The sequence below is a fragment of the Chlorocebus sabaeus genome, chromosome 9 (assembly GCF_047675955.1).
Source record: "Chlorocebus sabaeus isolate Y175 chromosome 9, mChlSab1.0.hap1, whole genome shotgun sequence".
In the NCBI taxonomy this organism is placed as follows: domain Eukaryota; kingdom Metazoa; phylum Chordata; class Mammalia; order Primates; family Cercopithecidae; genus Chlorocebus; species Chlorocebus sabaeus.
Window position 1 is genome coordinate 86,792,795 of NC_132912.1, and position 21,479 is coordinate 86,814,273.

Sequence of the window (21,479 nt, forward strand, 5' to 3'; positions counted from 1 at the left end):
CATTTTTGTTGAAATAAAACCTATGCCCATAAAAAAGTATAAAACATGCTATATAACTAGATGAATTTTTACAGAGTGCACATACCCCTCAAGCTCCTGTATGTCAACACCTAGATATCAGTTTTTCTTCCCCTACCACTGACCTGGCCTGTAACATATTCTTTAGTTTGTTCTTGAAATTTATATAAATAGAATGATACAATATATTTCATTGGTACCTGATCTATATTGCTCAACATTCTGTTAGGGAGAATCATTTATGTTGTTGTGTGATGTAGTAGCGTGTTTTTCTCATGGACTTTTGCATTGTTTCCAGTTTGGGACTGTTACGAATAATGTGTTTTCTCACAAATGTAAATGTTTCTGTTGGGTATTTAACTATAAATTTAAGTTCTGCAAAAGAAGAAATGATTATATTTAATTTAGTACTATTGCCAAACATATTCTAAAAAGTTTTACCAGTTAGTAATCTCTCAAGACGTAGATGAGAGTTTTAGTTGTTCTGTGTCCCTGCAAATACATAGTATTGTTCATCATGGGTTTTTCTAAATATTAGTCATTCTGGTGAATAAACTATACTAGTTTTAACATCAAACTTGGATTCCTTTAGAGTAGGTTCACAAAGTATTTGTAAACTGCAAAATTGTAAGATAGAAGAGGTAATGCAAACGTAAATACCTATAGGATCTAGGGTAGTAATGTAAGTGAATGGAGTTTATTAGACACAAAGCAATAGCAGATGGCAGATTTCATAGTGACTAAGGTGTAAATGTAGAAAAATGTTGTTGGCGATACTGTCTTAAACAGGAGAGAACATGCTTACTGTAAAAATTAATCTGGTCAACTAGATTCTTGGAATGTAAAAATATGATCCTAATGTTTCCATCTTTTTATATTTCAAGAGAAACCAACATCCACATTTTTGATGTCATTTTCTGATTAGCACTGTTAGTAATGAATTCAATTTTTAAAAATGATATTGGCCACACCAAGCACAACTGAGGATCCTTGTCCATATCGATCATGCAGGCTGCAAATTTCCACACTTTGTAAATGACATATTTGTGCCCTCAGAGGACAGCATTTTTTTCCTGACTCATTACTGTTCCTGGATCAACAAAATTAAATTTTTATAAATAATAGATGATATAAATATGTACCAATCTATTTTCCTGTGAGTACCTATCCTTTTCCCTCTCTTCTCTTATTCCAGTGCAAAATAAATTTGGTTAACCTTTGCCATTTAACCTGCTTAACATGTTAAAGTAGAATTGAAAAGGGAAATGTAGAGAAATTGCATTTGATAGTTATCAGAAACTGTCTTCACATGTATGTCTCAAGAAAAACACCTTTCTCTAAGAGTAGAGTTTGACAAAAATCTGTGTGTTTAGAGTTTAGAACTAGAAATATTAAAAGTGCCTCTATTCTAACAAATTCTTTTTTTTCCTTTAAAAGCCTTAAATTTAGAGGCTGGGCGCACTGGCTCACGCCTGTAATCCCAGCACTTTGGGAGGCCAAGGTGGGGCTGATCACAACGTCAGGCTCAAGACCATCCTGGCTAACACGGTCAAACCCCGTCTCTACTAAAAATACAAAAAATTAGCCGGGCGCGGTGGCGGGCGCCTGTAGTCCCAGCTACTTAGCAGGCTGAGGCAGGAGAATGGCGTGAACCCGGGAGGCGGAGCTTGCAGTGAGCCGAGATAGCTTCACTGCTCTCCAGCCTGGGCGACAAAGCAAGACTCCATCTCAAAAAACAAAACAAAACAAAACACACTTAAATTTAGAGTTAGCAGTATGTTTTAAAGTATAAACATCCTTGTTTATAATAATAATGTTTATAATTATAATGTGCATCACACATTAACTTAAATTCTTGTTATCAGATGATTTTATCAGAACACTTTTAATGAATAGAAGAATACTGGGTACTAGAAAACTGTTAGTGGAGAGATGAAAACAATGCTGTAGATAGTGTTATAATTTTTCTTAAGGCCAACATCACATAATAATTTATCTTAAAATTGAGTTAAATATTAACTGTCTATTGATAATTTTAAAACACATCCAACAACAAGTGAAAATGCTCATCTGCAAGCTTTAACAGATTTGCCATTAGAAAAAATCTACTTTTTCCCCTTCAGGTCAAATTACATAACCTTATTTTGTATCAAATAGTTACAGCCAGAAAAAAAATGAATAGGTTTGACTAACACTTTTAAATAGAGTTATTTTAATTGCTTTAACTGACACTTGTATTTAACATTATTTTGGCAGGAATGTTTTGAGAATCATCAAATTCTAGGTGTGGAAATCTGACTTTGAGCTGAAATGTGATAAGAATTTGTTTTCAAATATAATTTTTCTTTTTGAACAATAGGAATTATCCATGGAGTCTGGAATTGATCCTGGCCAGGAATATGGACAAGATTATTACAGTTATGAGCATGGGTACATCTTCAGATTTTTTAATTCAGATTCTTATTTTAATATTTTATTAATAGGAAATTATTAAATGATTATTATTACTAGAATTTGTAATGTCATGTCAATCTCGCTAGTATAATGTCTGAAAATAAATAGTATATCAAGCTTTAATTTTAACCAAGTTTTAACCATTTTTCTATATTGAGTTCCATATTGATATTTTACATTGACATTGATTGCAATTCTAGAAATGCGGTAAAATTATTCAAAATTATTTGTATGGGAAATAGATGTCAAACATATTTGCTCAATTCCTAAATTCACCATTTCTTTCATATGAGATGTTAATGTTTTATCTGATCAGTTTAAAGTTTTGCCCAAGAGCAGTTGGGAAGCAGAAAATGTACCTTAGAATTCACTGTTAAGTGTCTGAAACGTCACTTATACACATATAAATTAGCTGCTTTCAAAAAAAGTACTGTAGAAAATTGTGAAGACCATTACAGACCATGTTTGAAACAACTTTTTGCTACCAAGGTACAGGTTTTGTGTTGTGAATGAGCCATTACACTTTTCCAAAGTATCTATTTTGTGTTCTGGATTCTTCAGCTAGTTAAGACACAATATGGCTTTTTCCTCGTTTCAGTTTCTCCAAAAACCAGTATCTGAAATAACTCAGCTGTCTTTATTGTTATTCCAGGGTACCATTATGGCAAAAAAAATCACTGGTCATCAGGTAGCAGTTCTTACTCTACAGTTTTGTAACTAGTTTACAGGGAGCGTGATAGGTGCTGTGTAAATATCTGTCTATTGAATGGTGGAAGAGAAAGAAGGAAACAGATCACTCATGGTAGATTCTACAGAAATCACATGACAAACTGTTTCAAGCTGTAAGTTTATATTTCAGGTATGAAATGCCTCAATATGGGAGTCGCCGTCGATTGTTACCACCAGCTGGACAAGAGGAATATGGTGAGGTGGTTGGTGAAGCTGAGGAAGAATATGAGGAGGAAGAGGTAATTACTGTAATTTTATTATGTAAGATAATCCAAGAAAAATATTGTTTAACCCTACATGACTAGCAGCTATAGAACATTTCAACTTTTAGAAATTCCTTTCGTTTAGCACGTATTTTCCATAGAAATTTAACAATGCTGACCATTTCATTGCCTTGTCTTTGGAGGAAAATTAATTCTTGATAATTTAATTTATGTCCTTGTAAAAGTGTTAAACATTTGGGAAGGCCACAATAAAAATTATGTTTCCTAAAATTCTAAATCATGCTCCATAAAGATATTATAATCAAATATATTTTAAAGTTCTGCAATACAAAGGTTATTTTTGTTCCCACATTATCTAGCAAGCTAAAAGTCATGAAAAAATATAGTCCCCACCTTTCAATTATCAGAGAAAAGTAAATTATTTCCACTAATAATTTTCAAGGAATTATGTAAATTATGTTTAAATTAGCATGACTCATTTCTATAAAATTCTTATACTTTGTCTTCACTATTTACCTGGCAAATGTATACAAAAACAACACTAACAACAAATAAATGTCACTGTGGCTTTAACATGTGTAAAATTTCATAAAATAGATTTATCATAAAATAAGATAAATCGTCATATTTTCATGATTATTAAAAATTTAGTTCAAGGGAATACAGAAAGCTATTAACCAAAGTCTAATGACAGAAGAAGGAAGAGGCAATAATTCTTTCTTTTTTATTTGATCTAAGATGCAAAATAAACGTTGAGTAACAAGAAGGAAATTAATGTATTTGGGTATTGTAAAGTACAAGCTAAAATAAAATAATTTACTTTCTCTTAATCACCTTCTGTCTATATGCAGTAGAAATTTTTGTGATTGTTTTCTTAAGCCAGTTATATAACATTCATGAAGCTATCACCCACAGATTCATTCCTGCGTAACTTACGTGGGACAAGGTCATATCATAGCTATCTCTAAGCTGACACTTCAATTGCATTTTCACAATTTTCAGGAAGAGCCAAAGAAAATTAAAAAACCAAAAGTTGAAATTAGAGAGCCTAGTGAGGAGGAAGAAGTAGTTGTAACTATCGAAAAACCACCAGCAGCTGAGCCTACATATACAACATGGAAGAGAGCCAGGATATTCCCCATGATTTTTAAGAAAGTTAGAGGATTAGCTGATAAAAGAGGAGTCGTTGACCTTGAGGGTGAAGAGTGGCAGAGACGCCTTGAGGAAGACGATAAAGATTATTTGAAACTCACTCTGGACCAAGAGGAAGCAACAGAAAGCACTGTAGAATCAGAGGAGGAATCCTCCAGTGACTATACTGAATACAGTGAAGAAGAGTCTGAGTTCAGTGAGTCTGAGACTACAGAAGAGGAATCTGAGTCAGAGACACCCTCTGAGGAGGAGGAGAGTTCTACCCCTGAATCAGAAGAATCTGAATCCACAGAGTCAGAAGGAGAAAAAGCAAGGAAAAACATTGTGCTTGCAAGAAGAAGGCCCATTGTTGAGGAGGTCAAGGAAGTCAAGGGTAGGAAAGAGGAGCCACAAGAAGAACAAAAAGAACTTAAGGTGGAAGAAGAAGAACACTCAGAAGAAGAGGAAAGTGGACCAGTCCCTGTGGAAGAAAGTACAGACCTTGAAGCTCAAGATGTCCCTGAAGAAGGCAGTGCAGAATCAGCTTCGGTGGAAGGAGGTGTGGAAAGTGAGGAGGAATCAGAATCCGGTAGTAGTAGCAGTAGTAGCGAAAGTCAGTCTGGAGGTCCATGGGGCTATCAGGTGCCAGCGTATGACAGAAGCAAGAATCCAAACCAAAAGAAGTCGCCAGGAGCAAACTCTGAAGGTTACAACACAGCACTTTAAAAGAGATCACAGTAGGTGGGAGTTTTGCTGTGATGAGTGCTCTCGTGTGCAGTGCCTTCTGTGTGTTCTCCAAAGTGACACTTGAAAGGGAGGAAATTGATCATGATTTTGATATGACTTATGATCAGAAGCATGCCAGAATATATATGCTGTTCAAATCGATTTGTATATTAGCCTGTATTAGAGTAAAACGGACTAATCCTTCCTATATTAGTAAATCAGAACACATGCAATCAGCTAATCGATATTTAATATTTACTGGTAGGATTTTTGTTAATGCAATGTGGCACTATGTATTATCAGTGACACTCTGTCTATTGGAATGGATGGCATATATATATATATATACACACACACACACTATATATATATGTTTTTATATCATCTTTCAAAATAAATACTAAGACAAGCTTCAACAAATTATATCTTTAACAGTTTACTTTTGCATATATGTACATTTCAACTGGCAAAGGTATTATAAAAATTATGAACATCTTCAAATAAGTTTGTATCTGCAACTTCAAATATTAGGAGTTCAATTAAATAACATTTTCAATTAAAAATTATTACAGCTTATTTTCTGTTTATTACGAGCTACAGTGGATTTAAAAATAAATGTAACAGTTATAAATTTTTTTCTAGGTAAATAAACTATAATTTTGAAATATAGTTCTGAAAATCAGAATGCACACAATGTGTTGATAGTTCACATATTCCAAAAATGCAATACTATTTTGAGAAAAACACGGTATGGCTTAACCCTTGCTTCTTGCTATTTTTAATGTTGATTGGTAAAAGTCAAATGAATTTGTGAAAACGTCCGGTTGCTTACAAAAGGAAAGTTTAGTATAATTAGCTTTCAGTTTTGTGTATTACTAGGTAAATGATGCAGACTGAGAAGATATTTTCTTTTAAGTTAGTGTATTTAATTGGACAACCCAGAAAACCAGGATACATCAAGTAAATAAATGCATTAAATTATACATCAAGTAAATACATAAAGTCAAGTAAATAAATGCATCAAATTATACAAAATGCATTAAATTATACAAAAGTTTTGGCTAGAGAATACATTAAAAATTAGAATCATGTGGTTTAAAAATATTTTTTAAAATATTGGGAATAGAAGCGTTACTATGAACAGAATATACTAAAGCTGTTCATTCCTTTCAATTTAACTTTCCTGAATAGTATAGCAGCTGTCAAATAGTGGATCAGCTCCTTAAATAAAAGTAATACATTTTTTTCCATGTGGATCGGCAATTTGATCTAAAAGAATACATGTGTTTCCGGAAATGTCTGCTTTCCAACTCAACAATACGTTTTTCAAACATTAATAAGCCCTGAAGCCAATAAAGGATTGGTGAAAAGAAATGTATGTTAATAAAGACTGGCTTCCTTCTATCTCTCTTGAGTGATTTACCTTTGATAGCTTTCTAAATGTCATGGTTTTGGATTTCACAGGCAATGTAATTGTTGCCTTTTTAATTTATTTGATAGTGACTCACATATTTTTGTTTATTTTGTCAGTGGGCAAGAAAAAGAATGATCAAGTTAGTTGTAGATCGAGAGTATGAAACCAGCTCAACTGGAGAAGACAGCGCTCCTGAATGTCAGAGAAACCGTCTTCACCATCCTAGTATCCACAGTAGTATCAATGGCAATATATATATTGCACAGAATGGTTCTGTGGTGAGAACCCGCCGTGCCTGCCTCACGGACAACTTAAAAGTTGCTTCCCCTGTTCGATTGGGAAGGCACTTTAAGAAACTAGACAAGTTGGCAGTGACACATGAGGAGAATGTGCCTCTGAACACATTATCAAAGGGGCCATTTTCTACTGAGAAAATGAATGCAAGACCAACTCTGGTTACATTTGCCCCTTGCCCTGTGGGGACTGACAATACAGCGGTGAAGCCACTAGGGAACAGGCTGAAAAGCACAGTTGAACAGGAGTCCATGATTGACAGTAAGAACATCAAGGAGGCTTTGGAATTTCATAGTGATCACACACAGTCTGATGATGAAGAGCTTTGGATGGGTCCCTGGAATAACCTCCATATACCAATGACAAAACTGTGACCAATTTTTTTAAAAGATATTTTAATTTTTACTTCCGTTTTTAATAAACCGTGCTTTTTATTGTCACTGAGAAGACAATGTATGGAATTTATATCGTGCACACAAGCTAAAACTTTGAACAATATGCTTTAAAATTTTAAAAGAGACAGATTTGCATTCACATTGTTATCAATTAATTGTTTTTCCCAGAAAATCCTTCTGGACATACTTTCACTAAATAACCTATCGTTTAAACATTTAGCTGTTTTGTTGGGTCTTGAATTTTTTTCGTTTTAATAAACAAGAAATAATTACTAAGTAATTTATATTTTATTGATTAATATAGATTATGCCTCATTTCTAGCTCCACAAAACCTTTTTAGTACATGTAATTTTATTTTCCATAGCCAAAAGGGCAAAAAGGAAATAGAGGATATTTACAGGCAATGAGTTTATACAGCTGCTGTCTATACTGCCCTAATTTTTAAAATGAAATGAAAGCTAGAATTGCAAAGTAAAGTAAATGAGGGAATCACCTGTAAATTATTTTAAATCATGAGCTTGTTTTCTTTATTGTTCAGTATAAAGGTTTTCACATTTTACCATAAATACATTTATATCTTGACCCTTTAGGAAACCACTTGAAGTCACATGTCTTTTTATCAATATTATTTACAATATTCCCTGGTCCCTCTATCTCATATCAAATATGGTAGATAATTAAGTTTAATCACTTGAGGTTAAATAATTGTTTGGAGCAACATGGAAATCTCACCATTAGCAAAGCTTTTAGGGGAGTGAGAAAGGTTCTAGTAAGCAATAATGCATCTAGAATGACAATAATGGAAGACATGGTGAGAATAGGGAAGTCTCCCATTAATGTCACTAGACTTTAATAGTTTGTAAACCCAGCATATCAGAGTAAAGGAATTTGGCAGGGTTGAAATTTATATAATATAGGAAGCCTATAAAGGCTATGAATTCATAACTTCAAATGTTGTGTTTAACTTCTTCCATTTTCAGTTTATTTATAGAATATTTTAATGCACATATTTGTGTGCCTAAAATCCAGAACCAGGAAATCATTGCCTGGGCATTTTTTAAAATCAAAGAACATAGTCTTGATTTTTTACCATTGAACAAAGCACAGTGTTTCATCATAAATAGAAATGAAAACAGAATATCCTTTTAAAAACTTGCCTTGTGTGTTGCTTATTTTCCAGATGTAAAAAGAATGAAACAATATAGATTAAGAGAATTCAGCATTCTATTGAATATTACTTAGTATGATATAGATGTAGCTCACTTCAAATTTTGCACAGTATTGACCAAGTTCAGGTTTTAATGAAATTTCCTCATGCATGCTTAATATATGGTTGAAGGATTGAATAATGCACTATTATTTATTTCCCCTTACATGTTTCACATCTTAAAAATTGTTTATTATTATGCTATTTCCTTATTTCCAAAGCAAATGAATTGTATTAATATAAACTTGCCAACTTGTAAGAGTAGTATGTTTTTACTTCAGATTTCCAAGAAAATATTTGAGATCAAATACAGTAACATCTCATCTACCTTATTTTATTGAAAATTAATGCATTCCATACCCTTGCAAAAAAAAAAAAAAAATACCTAGTGGCATCAGCTAAGAGATTAGAAACATAGACTCATGACCATACTTCCTAGTCTACCAAACAAGCATCCACATCTTCAAAAGATCCTAAGGTGGTTTATATGCATATTAAAATTTGGAAGCAATGAAGTCTGGGGCTTATTCCTTCAAGCACCAAAGCAAGGGTTTTTAGTATAGGATACTTTGTATAGGAATTAGATTGAGCATGTATTTCTCTACTAATTCAATCAGAGGTCATCGAATATAATTTATTATTATCTTGATACCCCCAGATCATCTCAGTCAGCATCCCATGATATTCTCTCTATATACAGCTTCATATTGTGTTTTTGTCCTTTGATTTCTGGCTGTGACATTTAACTTATTCTGTTATTGTGCCTTTCTCACAGTTTTTTTTCTTTCAGTTTACAGCTTCTAGTATCCTGGTGGGAAAGTTTGTGTTTCTGTTTGTTTTCTTATTATTGAAAAATCTTGAAGCTTAAGATGGGAATTAGGTACATGGATTCAAGCAAATGTTTTGCGACTCTTAGATGCTTTTTTTGGTTACCAGTAGATTTGGAAATCTGATGTTGACAGAAGTCTCATGGCCTGATATATGAGATGTCACTGTATTTTAAACTACATTTTTTATGAGAAAATATGCAAAATTTTACAAACCACTTAGCATACACATTTCAGTAATTTAAACTTGATTATTTCATTACAAACAATCATGAAGTCGATCTATTACTTAATGGAGATAGCATAAAGAGAAGCAGAATTTACACAGAGCAACCAAACCAAATATTTGGTCAGTATATTTTGGGTAGACGAGCAGCAAAATTATTACTAACTAAATAAATCCAAATCAATTTAATAGTTACTTTAATAGAAATTTCACTAGTCTATAAATCCCTGACTCACGATCAAAACTGTGGAACCCAGAAGAAATACCCAAGTGTGTTTAATCTTAAGAATACTTCATATAAATAATGTTTCAATGCAAATATTTATAAAGAAATTGGTTGTTATTTTTCCTAGAAAGGTGTAGGAAGGTTTCCTTGTTGTTCTCAATCATCACTAGCTTCAGTCAGGCAGAAGAAACAGCAGGTCTTGGCTAATCAAGATGAGAACAGATGATGTAATGACTAACATTGCAACCTGTTGATTTTAGGTCTTGTGGGCATTAAGAGAAAGCAGAGGAAGAATGAGAAAATATAGTCAGAGTGACATAGGACATTTGTGACAATGACCATCGAATCACAGATGTTAATCTCCCTCTCTCAATTTGTCTTTTTCACTAATTACAGACTCTGAGAGTTGTAATAGAATTGCAACTGTAGGTTGGCCAAAACCATCTTTTTAAAATACAGAAAAAAGTTTGCCTTGAATTTTATATGTAATATGTCATTTATGTTATTATACCACATTGTTCACAGGGATGTTAAAATGTATTATTTACTTAAGTGGTTGTTCCAAAGGTGATTCAGTAGTTACTATAAAATATTGTTTAGAAACATTTTTATATCATAGAGCCAGAAGTAACTGAATATTGACTCTCAAGGGAAGACATTTTCTTTCTTTTATTTCATGAGCTTTGATTTTTCTCTTTCTCTGCTTCACCTTCTTTGTTTTATACCATAAGTGAGATTTATATACCACTTGAATTTAATTAGTAAAATAGGCAAAAAGTGCTAATAATCTATTCTCAGGGCAGATGCCTATTGGTGCCTGCAAATTACATAGCGATAAGGCTGAGGGATAGGTTCAAAATAATACTGAGTACTTACACATTTTATTGATAGTTTCTTTCTATTCCCAAATGGTATGTGAAATTTTTGTTCTAATTTTTTTATTGGTTTTCAGTAGTTAACTCTGATCTTTATCATAAGAATCTTTAGTTATAGATTGGTATTTTTTCATTGCAATCTACTTTAAATTTGTGGTCAGTTAAGCACATGTATGGAAGACTCAAACATTGTCTATAGTTTGAAAAATCTATCGACACCTTCACTGCTTTCCAATTTCTTTATCCAAATACCTGTTCTTCCTTAACAAATATTATGTTACTGTATGAAGAATCTGAATTAGAAGTTTTAAGTTAAAATGCATTGTTATTCACTACACAATGTTTCAAAAATAAATTTTTCATTTGAAAAGATGATTTCTCATTACTCTGTCAGGTGGGGATAAAAATCAGTAACTATTTTCACATTTATATGTTGAGTATTTCAGCCTGATAATAAAAGCCTGCTCTGCAACCTCTTATCTTAGAACAATGTGGAGGAAAGAAGTGTATTTTAAAACTTCTACCCATTCTTTTCTCATTTCAGTCATGTACTCATGCCACCAAGTTCTGAGAAGAGTGGAAACTGTGTTCCCTAACATACCACCTATTCATTTATATTTTAAAAATGTAATTACATAAACATTAAGGTTTTCACATATGATCAGTTTATTATGTTTATAGAAATGCTAAATGACAGCATAAATGTGGAAAGAAGCAGAGTCAACATGAAGTTATATTCTGCATTTTAACATGGTTGAGCCTGACATTTCAGAGACTCATAATTTAACTCTCTCTACCCCCAGCTCACACCCTCTATCTGTCTCCTTCTCTGTTAAAATATGCTCCTATTTCTGTGGTCACATGCAGCTTCCTGACTTTCTAATGCAGTTGATGATACAATAATTTCAATTGTCTTTTATCTCAAATAATCAGGAATGAGAGAAATAAATTTTCTAAAACAGCCAACTTGGACATAGACGGAATTCTTGGTCCATTGCCTTTTTTCTCTGCAATTGTAGAAGAGAATTTTATATATCTATGTATTTCCAGTACCCAGCATACCTACTCGCATAAACAACGCTGCTGAGAACAATATTGCATTAAATAGAATGAATTAATTCTAGCCCTATCACCATGTAACCTTTGGCACATCACTTTATAATTTATCCTTATATAAAAATTGTAAAATGGTAATAATAACATCCACTTCAATTAAGAGATGAAATCAGATATTTAATCTGAATATATTGTGATTGCTATAAATATATATGTACAGAATAAAAGATTACAAAATTGCCTTCATGTTCTTCTCCACAGATTTAGCCAGATTCTAATATTTTCTGGCAAAATGCCAGTGTAAATTTTATTGACCTACCTTACATAGTAGATATTTTAAGTTATAAGAAAATACAATATCTTCCCCATGCTAATACATGTATATGTTTTTAAAGAGAAGTAAAATAACCCTGTAGTACTTTTTGTCTTTTGAATTGGCCTATTGCGCAGTTTAAAATTTTAAAATGCAAACACTGTTAAAAAGAGCACCACACAAAATCGTGGTTACACTGAAGACTGTTCAGCAGCTTCATGTCTGTGAATGCAAGGAAATACTTAGAAGTCTGTCCTAAAATATGTCATATTTCAATTTAAGTACTTACCCTAAATATGCCTTTAATGTAGAGTAATTGCTGAATTAACACTGGCTCTTTTGGATTTGTTGTAAAAGAGGCTAGGTTTATTTCAAAATCTAGACCGTGCTTACCTGTTCTTTCTCTCTAATCCCAGCAGCATTATTTGCATATATAAGCCTACTGACAAAAGCTGATTTTAAAATATCAATGTCTATAACTTTGTATGTATCCCCTTTGTTTTCTATTCCCCATCAAATTTCTTTACCTTGCCATCTTCTATAAAAGACTCTGAATTTTCTAACCTTGTAAAAATATCAGTTATAGTCCAATGAGAAGAAAAGGGGGCATTTTAGCTAGCTAAAGTATATGTACATTATGTAAATCAATATCTACTTATATTTAAATTACTTTAGGTACAAAAACATTTAAATTCACAGAAATAAAATAGTATATCAATGTCAACATTGATTTTATGGACTCTTACATGTCATATTTTATTTATCCTATTGAATTAACATCAATATAGACGCCACATCTTTTCTCCAGAGGTACAAACACTCATTCACATAATATTAAGACAGTTTGGGGTCTTTCTGAGTGATGATGGCTAAACAGGTAGCCTAAAGGTATATATTCTGATGGAACAAACGTTTGCCTTTTAAAAGTAAATCATGCATACCATAAGACTGTTAAAATCAATATGGAAAGCCTTATTTACACTAACATGTATAGTTGAGCTATCATAACTATAACTTAGATTGTGGAGTAGTAAGTATAGGCTAAAAAGTATCTATATTGCATCATTAGGTTAATATCAGATTCCTGTTACTGGGAGAAAAGTTTATCCAAAGAACCGTTATCCTTGACATTAAGGAAGACATAATTTGCCTAAGCTACCAACATGTCATTAACCCGTCATTTTCCAATGTTAGTAACTACAGGGGGGCTTAAAGGATAAATCTTGGCCTCTAGTAATTGCTTTGTTACCATACTACGTTGATCACACCCCAGCCTTTTTTATTTAATTTTCATAACTACAAAATTAGTTTGGCTATCAGTATCCTAGGGCCTTTTTTAGCCGAAGCTGAAATAATGGACACAATATTCCCTTGAAACCAGCACTGCAACTGTGGTTTACAGAACCAGCTGCTGTGCTCATCTCATGCCTGTGCTACTTATTTAGACCCCATTTCAGAACAAAAAGGTCTTAGGGTGATTTACAAAACTGCATACACTACAAAAGAAGAAGTAAAAGTGAAAGAATTAGACAAAAGGAAACTAGAGAAGAGTAAACGTGGGGCTTGGGTTAGCATTCACACTTATGCCCTCATGGTTCCATGCCTTAAATATTTAGGTTACAAATACAGCTCTAATCTCCCAGACATCAGATCAAAAAAGGAAAACAGGATTAGTTACAGGATTCATAGTGTGCATAAAGTTAGAAACAATTAATGATGAAAAGTCAGCTTTGCCTGCTACCAGGACCTGAGGGAAATTTTTCCTAAGTGTCTTTATTAAAAGTATGCTATAATATATATTGGCTTAGTAGCGGTCATTCAAATTTTATTTCTTTGCTTCTTGTTTCTGCTTGCATAGCTTGCAAACATCAGCCTTTCCTCCAGATCTTCAAGTGTTTGACTCTATCATCCTATTATCAACGCCTCTCACAATGACTGCTGAAAGGGTAGATTGCCAGAATATTTTCTACTCTCACTAGCATTCTTTCTTGCCAAAAGACTTATATTAATCCTATTTAATTAAGTTACCAAAGGCCAGGTTGTAAAGGTCTGCACAGTTATATAACTGTGCTGTTTGCTGCTGATAGTGTATGTAAATGCAGACCTATTTCTTCAGAATACAGATTTTTTTTTTCCCTTGAAGTTCTAGCCCGACTATAGGGAACTTTTTTTAGAGAAATGAAACTGTCTTTTATAAAGTAGGCAAAAATATGAAGAATATAGCATCACCTTAATTGCTTGCCTAATTTAGCTTAATTACACTCACCATAGTATCATTTTATATAAATACTTATATATTTGTATGATAGACATATTATCTTCATAGATGTGCTGATAAACCTGCTCTCCAGAAGAACAAAACAAAACAATAACAAACAAAGATTTGTTGTGTTTGCAGATTTCCATGATACAAATACACCCACCATGGTCAATTTCAAGCCACTGATGGGCCTAATAGCCAGTTTGCCAAATTCTTGGAAAATTTCAACATTGGTTCTTGCAAGCCAGTATAGACTTGGCTTACATGTGTTGTACCAGTGCAGTTATTGAGAGTAACTACTTTCATTCTCAAAAAAGGAAGCAGAAACTTTCTCTGGAAATCAAAAATGTCTTGGCTGGGTGTGGTGGCTCATGCATTTTGGAGAGGTCAAGGAGGGAGAATTGTTTGTGTCCAGAAATTTGAGATTAGCTTGGGCAATATAGCAAGAACCTGTCTCTACAAGAAAAAAAAAGTTAGCAAGGCATGGTGGCACATGCCTGTAGTCTCAGCTACTTGGGAGGATGAGGCAGGAGGATCATCACTGGAAACAAAGATTGTGAGGTTATAGTGAGCTATGCTCATGCCACTGCACTCAGTCTGGGTGACAGAGGGAGATTCTTTCTAAAAAGAAGAAAGAGAAGAAAGAAGAAAGAGAGAGAAAGAAAGAAAAGAAAGAAGAAAGAAAGAAAGAAAGAAAGAAAGAAAGAAAGAAAGAAAGAAAGAAAGAAAGAAAGAAAGAAAGAAGAAAGAAAGAAAGAAGAAGAAAGAAAGAAAGAAAGAGAGAAAGAAAGAAAGAAAGAAAGAAAGAAAGAAAGAAAGAAAGAAAGAAAGAAAGAAAGAAAGAAAGAAAGAAAGAAAGAAAGAAAGAAAGAAAGAAAGAAAGAAAGAAAGAAAGAAAGAAAGAAAGAAAGAAAGAAAAGAAAGAAAGAAAGAGAAAGGAAGGAAGGAAGGAAGGAAGGAAGGAAGGAAGGAAGGAAGGAAGGAGAAGGAAGGAAAGAAGGAAGGAAGGAAGGAAGGAAGGAAGGAAGGAAGGAAGGAAGGAAGGAAGGAGAAAGAAAGAGAAAGAAAGAAAGTCTTCACAAAAGGGCTGATGCCTAAAGGACAACAGAAAGTGCTCAAAGAGACAAGTTTTTCCATACAATGGGAAAAGAGAAGAGGCCAAGAGAATTCAGTAAGATGCCCCTTAAGCCGAAAGGCCATTTTGTGCAAAGGCCAGAAATGTAAGGGAATTAAGGTACATATTTAAAGAAAAGTACCAATAATTCAGTTTCACATTTTCATAAAATGCAATTGCATGGTGTGGGGTTAGGAAATAGAAAAATAAACCTATGTTTTAGGCAAGAACTAAATTACTAATAAACCTATTTCTATCTTATCACATAGACAATTTGCAATCACTTCAAACAAATCTAAACAAGAGAGAAGAGCACTTAAATGCTATATATAAGATGAAAGGCAGACTTCATAATGAAAAGAATATGAAGAATAGAAAGAGGAGAAAATTTCAGCATAGAAGGCCTGGATTCAAGCTTTAGTTCACCAATGAATGTATTAATGGACCTTTCTATTGTTAAGTCCAAGGACCATTTCTTAATGTTATTTATGTACTCTTCATTTTTTTTTAAAGTTAGCCCCACCTATTCTTATACCGTGGAGTTCTCCTCTTTCTCATCTCTTACCATCTTCAGGACTTACACAATCTTCTCATATACTCTTGTTCATTTTGATACCTTAAGAAAAAAATGAGCTTAAATAATATTTTGAAAATATTAAATTAAAGAAGGTTTCATGCATGTGTAATTCATATTTTCTCACAGTCATGCCACCTAACCACCTAACAATGAAGAAACACAGCGTAGCGATTAAGCTTTGATTTGAGCAAGATCGTACGGGTCCAAATCCTGACTTTGCTACTACCTAGCTAAATCCTTTATCTGTAAACTGATAATAATAATAGTCCTTATCCTGTGGGCTATTACGAGGATTAAGTTAGTTAATTTTTGTAAAGCTTTTCAAACAACTCTTGCATATAATAGATGCTACATAAGTAAAACAGAAATGTGCAGGGGGAAAATCACTTCAAGAAAGAAAGGGGTTTGGGTGCAGTGGCTCAGGCCTATCTACAAGGGAGGCTGAAGAGGGAGGATCCCTTAAGCCCAGAAATCGGTGGCTGCTATGAGTCTTGTTCATGCCACTGCACTTTAGCCTGGGTGACAGAGTGAGACTCCAATTCTGGAAAAAAAAAAAAAAAGAAGAAGAAGAAGAGGTAGACATAGGGAGAAATTTCATCTAGCCAAGAATAGGAAACAGAAAACCTGCTTATTCCATCTTTGGGTAGATTGTGAGAAGGAGAGAAGGAGAAAGTGGTGATATGTATGCACTGTTATTTTCCCTCTCCTTTTCACCCTTGCCCCCACATCTCTGAATGGTGAAAGACAGGAGTTTTTCATCTGAGTCCCTGTTTAAGACATTGAGGACCTTTTCTTTGTGTGTGGGATGGGGTGGGGTAGAAGGGGGGTGTTATGCCAACGTGGACAGGCTAGTCAGAGTATAAACAGTAACTATACAGGCAGACAGAGGCCAGAGTTTATCTCCTGGGAATCTACCCTCAATCTCACATTATATGGAAGATGTACAGATGTTCGCACAAATTCTGTGCATGAATGTGGAAGAGATGAGAACGTGCAAAGTGTGACCTTAGTAGGCTTTGAGTTAGGTCTGTATGGAAAGGCTTAAGTCTTACAAGGAGAAATTGGGAATGGACAAATGTTGCAGGGAGACTTCCAGGGTACAACTAGTGCCAGCAGGAGCTGAAGCCATCCTGAGTCAACAGGGAAGACCACAGTATCCAGACCAAGCTGAAAGAACATGTCACAAGTTCACTATCTGAAGACTGTAACGTCATATGTGTGCAGGTAGAGCAGTGATCAGAGGACCACAGAAAGCATCATCAGAAGTCAGCAAGAACCTGGAGAGCAGCAATAACTACGCTTGCATTTAAGAAAAAGGTCGACTATTTAAACCAGAAAATATTGATATCTTGTTAATTGAAATGTTTACATCTTTTCTCTGAGCATCTGGATAGTGGATTTTGGCAAGGTTTAAATCAGCTATAAAAAAAAATAAAGACACTTTTCCTTTTCCCATGTCTGCTATAGCAATCTTGGGAGAGAGGATAGCTGTTTTTCACTCTATTTGTTTCTGATAAATAGACTTGAAGACTTTCAAAGATTAAGTTACCATGTTATAATTATCTTAGGGTCCTTATACATGTTCAAATTTTGTAATTCTGATTGATATCATGACACAATATAATTATAGGCCTCTTCCTGCTCTTATTCACACAATCTTTTCTCTTTCTCCTTCAGAGAAGTACGTATCTCAGAAAGTCAGCTCAAATATACAATTAACATGAACCCGAGAGTCAGATCATTTGCATCCTGACAACTTCCAAAATGATACATTTGTCACAGTGAATTTCGTATTTATTTTTTGGTGTTTGGAATATAGCTTTAACTGGAACAAGAAAAACCTCCACGGAGCTTATAGTTTGCTCCAGTATTCAAATAGTATTAAATATTCTGAAGGATATAAAGACAAACAGATATATTTTACCAGTGCAAGATGGGACCTCCCTCCCTGCTTTTTAGGTTTCAGTTATCAAATCAGGTGATAGCCAATACAACTCTTAATAAACTGTGAAGTGATATGCCAATTGCTATAAATAAAGATAAGTAAATACATCGCCACACATTTTTCTGGGGTGTTATTAACATGTACTGCTATTACTGAAAATGTCAACTCAAATCTCTCTCCTGAGATCAACTGCCATATAGGGCGCAATGTGGGCTGGCAATCTATCCCAACTCACTTGGGATAGTCTGAGTTTATGCCAATTGCTATTAATAACGATGCACAAGCATTCATTTCACTTTAAAATATACTCATTTGAATGGTAGATAAATTATGTAGTCACTCTACCAATTGGAATTTCCTCTTAAAATTGCACAGAAACTTCAAATTCAGCAGTCTATTTTATCCCTTTCACTCAAATCCTATCAAGCTTGTTATTGCTCGTTTGTATCCTAGACCCTTTAGTGGCTCTACCCTCCTCTAAGGCAGCTACACTTTTCTCACACTGCTTCTTCTGCTTTACCTCCCTTCCCATGCCATTAACAGGCAACTTGCCCTGTTTATCTTTCTTTAATATACCCCCTAGAGGAGTAGTTTTTCCATTTCTGCAGTTTCATCCCCGGCCCAAGACTTCAATATCTCTGCTCAAGGCTAGTCTAATGGATTTTTAATGGAGATTCTTTATTCCGGCCTTTTTATTTATTAAAAAATGAGTTGTAATGCTGCTACAGTAATCTTAATGGAATATAAACTCATCATCTAAAGTCATTTTTAAAGACTTTCTTTTTTCTCATAAAGAATACAATTAATATCCTGTAGTATTTAACAACTTCTAAAATATAGCTCAACCTATCTTTCTAGACATATATCCCATCTTAATATATAGACAGGATTCCTCCAAAAATACCAGAAACAATCTTTCCAGAGAGTGTAAGATATGAGAACATTTGAGAGATTTTGCTCAGTCGTTAGTCGGGCAATCATAATTTCTATTAATTAAAAAAGGTTTTGCATTAGACATCTCTAGTCTCAAATTCTCATTGTGATTTGAAATTTCTCATGCCTAGAGTGCTGCATAGAAGCAGCAAAATTTCATTTAAGTCAAAGATCCCTGTAGGCCAGGATCATGGATGACTCAGTGGTATTAAATTGATAATGCAATGATCAAAGCATTCATTCACTTTCATATTTGCATTAGACAAAATTTAAAAATCTCCACAGCCTCTGTGTTCTCAGGGTTGGCACTGCAGCTGCAAGGAAGAAAATATACATTGGGAAAAGGAGGTTAAAAAAAGAGACTTCTGGGCCACAACACTTGAAAGAATTTGGAGGTATACCGAGGATGAGGTGGCATCCACCCAGGGGGACCAAAAAAGCCTTTTAAGTCCCAGCCATCTTTCTGACACTATTCTCCGTCTCCACCAACCAACCCTTATTCAGTAGCCTCTGCCTATATTCTTCTTGCTAAGCCAGGGCATGGCATACTATCTTGGCAACTATTTTAGCCCCCTGACACAAGGGACATATAAATCCCCATTAGAAAAAAAGCAACAGTGCCTGAATCCAACTGATGGGTGGATGGAGGCCTCTAGGTTAATTCAGCACATTATTGTGCAGAAACATGTAACTGATATTAATGTGCCTTATTATGATTCTACTGTACATATTCATAAAGAATCAAAGGAGATAGTTCTGTTCAGGGACTGTGCATGTGGAGTGGTGATTCTTGCTCTCTTTCATACAGTCTAACAAAATAATAGAAAATCCCAGAAGAAAAAGGAAAGAACAACTTTTATTGAAGACTTGGTAGCTCCTGAGTCTTCAAGGTTGTTTTTCAATACAGCAGTGCCACCAACCTGATGTAGGTATGATGTATTATCTGTCCATTTCCTTCCTTCCTTCCTTCCCTCCTTCCTTCCTTCCTTCCTTCCTTCCTTCCTTCCTTCCTTCCCTCCCTCCTTCCTTCCTTCCTTCCTCTTTCTTCCTTCCTTCTCATCCTTCCTTCCTTCCCTCCCTCCTTCCTTCCTTCCTCTTTCTTCCTTCCTTCTCATCCTTCCTTCCTTCTCCCCTTCCTGCCTTCCTTCCTCTCTGTTTCTTTCTTTCTTCTTTCTTTCTTTTTTCTTTCTTTCTTTCCTTTCTTCTTTCTTTCTTCTTTCTGTCTCTTTCTTTCTTTCCTCTTTCTTTATTTTTCCTTTCTTTCTTCTTCCTTCTTTCTCTCTCTCTGTCTTCCACTTCCTTGCTTTATTCCCTCCCTCCCTCCGTCTTTCTTCCTTCCTTCCTTCTTTCCTTCCTTCTTTCTTTCTTCTTTCTTTCTTTCTCCTTCCTTCCTTCCTTCCTTCCTTCCTTCCTTCCTTCCTTCCTTCCTTCCTTCCTTCCTTCCTTCCTTCCTTCCTTCCTTTCTTCTTTCTTTCCTGCCTTGCAAATGCCTTGTTGCTTTCTGTCTTAATATCTCCACACAGAATCAATGACTAGCAAACAAATGGTCCAGTTGGACTTGCTTAGTCAAATGAAAATGGTATACCCAATTGCAAGGTCCTAGTGCCATCTTAGTTTTACACAAAGGAGTAAAACAACTACCTACTTGAGGGAAATCTTATCTCCTTCTCCCATAGGAAATGAAGCCCCTGGTTCAATTAAGCCTTCAGTTCACATAGATTCCCCTAAATATGTGGACAGACATGGTTTACTGAAATTTGGGTAAGTTGAAAACCCAATTGTGTCCACTGGTCTGTCCACACTCAGTGCCAGCTATGCAGAATTGAAAATTAAGTTAAGCACTCAGTTCAGTGGGTAGAACTCAATTTCACACTCATAGCTCTAGCCAATACTTTACAGGACTAGCTATACTATTTTTGCTGACTTTTGAGCAGGAAGATTATAGGCTAGAAGGTAAAAGACATCCCTCTGTGGTATCGTAAATTGTGGAAGCAATTGTACCACTGATCAGATTTCCTAGCTAACTAATGTAAGATCCTCATGGTATGATTCCATTTTCTGATGAGTTGCACTCCTGGTATAGACACATGTTATACTTGACTCCTGTCTAGAGTTTCTCCATTTGTCTCATTGTAAAGGAGGTCACAGTGCATGGGGCATAACGCCTATAGACATCTGGAATTGCTGAGCATTAGGATGAAAATATTTCTAATTCTACCTCTTTCATCTCCTCTTGGTTCATATACTTTAACAAGATAGTTTGCTCACTAAATATGGCTGTCCTCCCTAAAAAGTGTCAACATCTCTTGGCTGTTTTCTGAAAAACAGAACAAAAGAGTTATGATGGGGGATACATAAATCTATTTTAAATTTTGGAATTTTGTGTTGACAATTCTTGGATTGTCAACCTCAGGCCAGCTTGGTTTTATAAATTTCGCATGGCAGCATGAACAAAAGGAGCCTGGAAGATTCTAATTTAGTTCTAATTCATTCATATGGATTAAAAATGCTCTTGTCCTTCTTGATCCTGACCC

At 34.6% G+C, this 21,479-nt stretch overlaps 1 protein-coding gene across 5 annotated transcripts in view; it reads left to right on the forward strand.

Annotated features, from left to right (window-relative positions):
• Positions 1–11,132, forward strand: part of PCDH15 (protocadherin related 15) — a 1,804,329-nt gene extending 1,793,197 nt beyond the window's left edge. For 4 of the 5 annotated variants that reach the window (XM_073019143.1, XM_038008761.2, XM_038008762.2 and 1 more), the window contains 2 exons: positions 3,332–3,440; positions 6,813–11,132. In XM_073019143.1, coding sequence (XP_072875244.1) covers positions 3,332–3,440; positions 6,813–7,364 — 661 coding nt within the window. In that variant the 3' untranslated portion in view covers positions 7,365–11,132. Of the gene's footprint in view, positions 1–3,331; positions 3,441–4,427; positions 5,436–6,812 lie in introns of those variants that run through there. The other variant, XM_073019146.1, reaches the window with a different exon arrangement.
• The last annotated feature ends 10,347 nt before the right edge of the window (positions 11,133–21,479 follow it).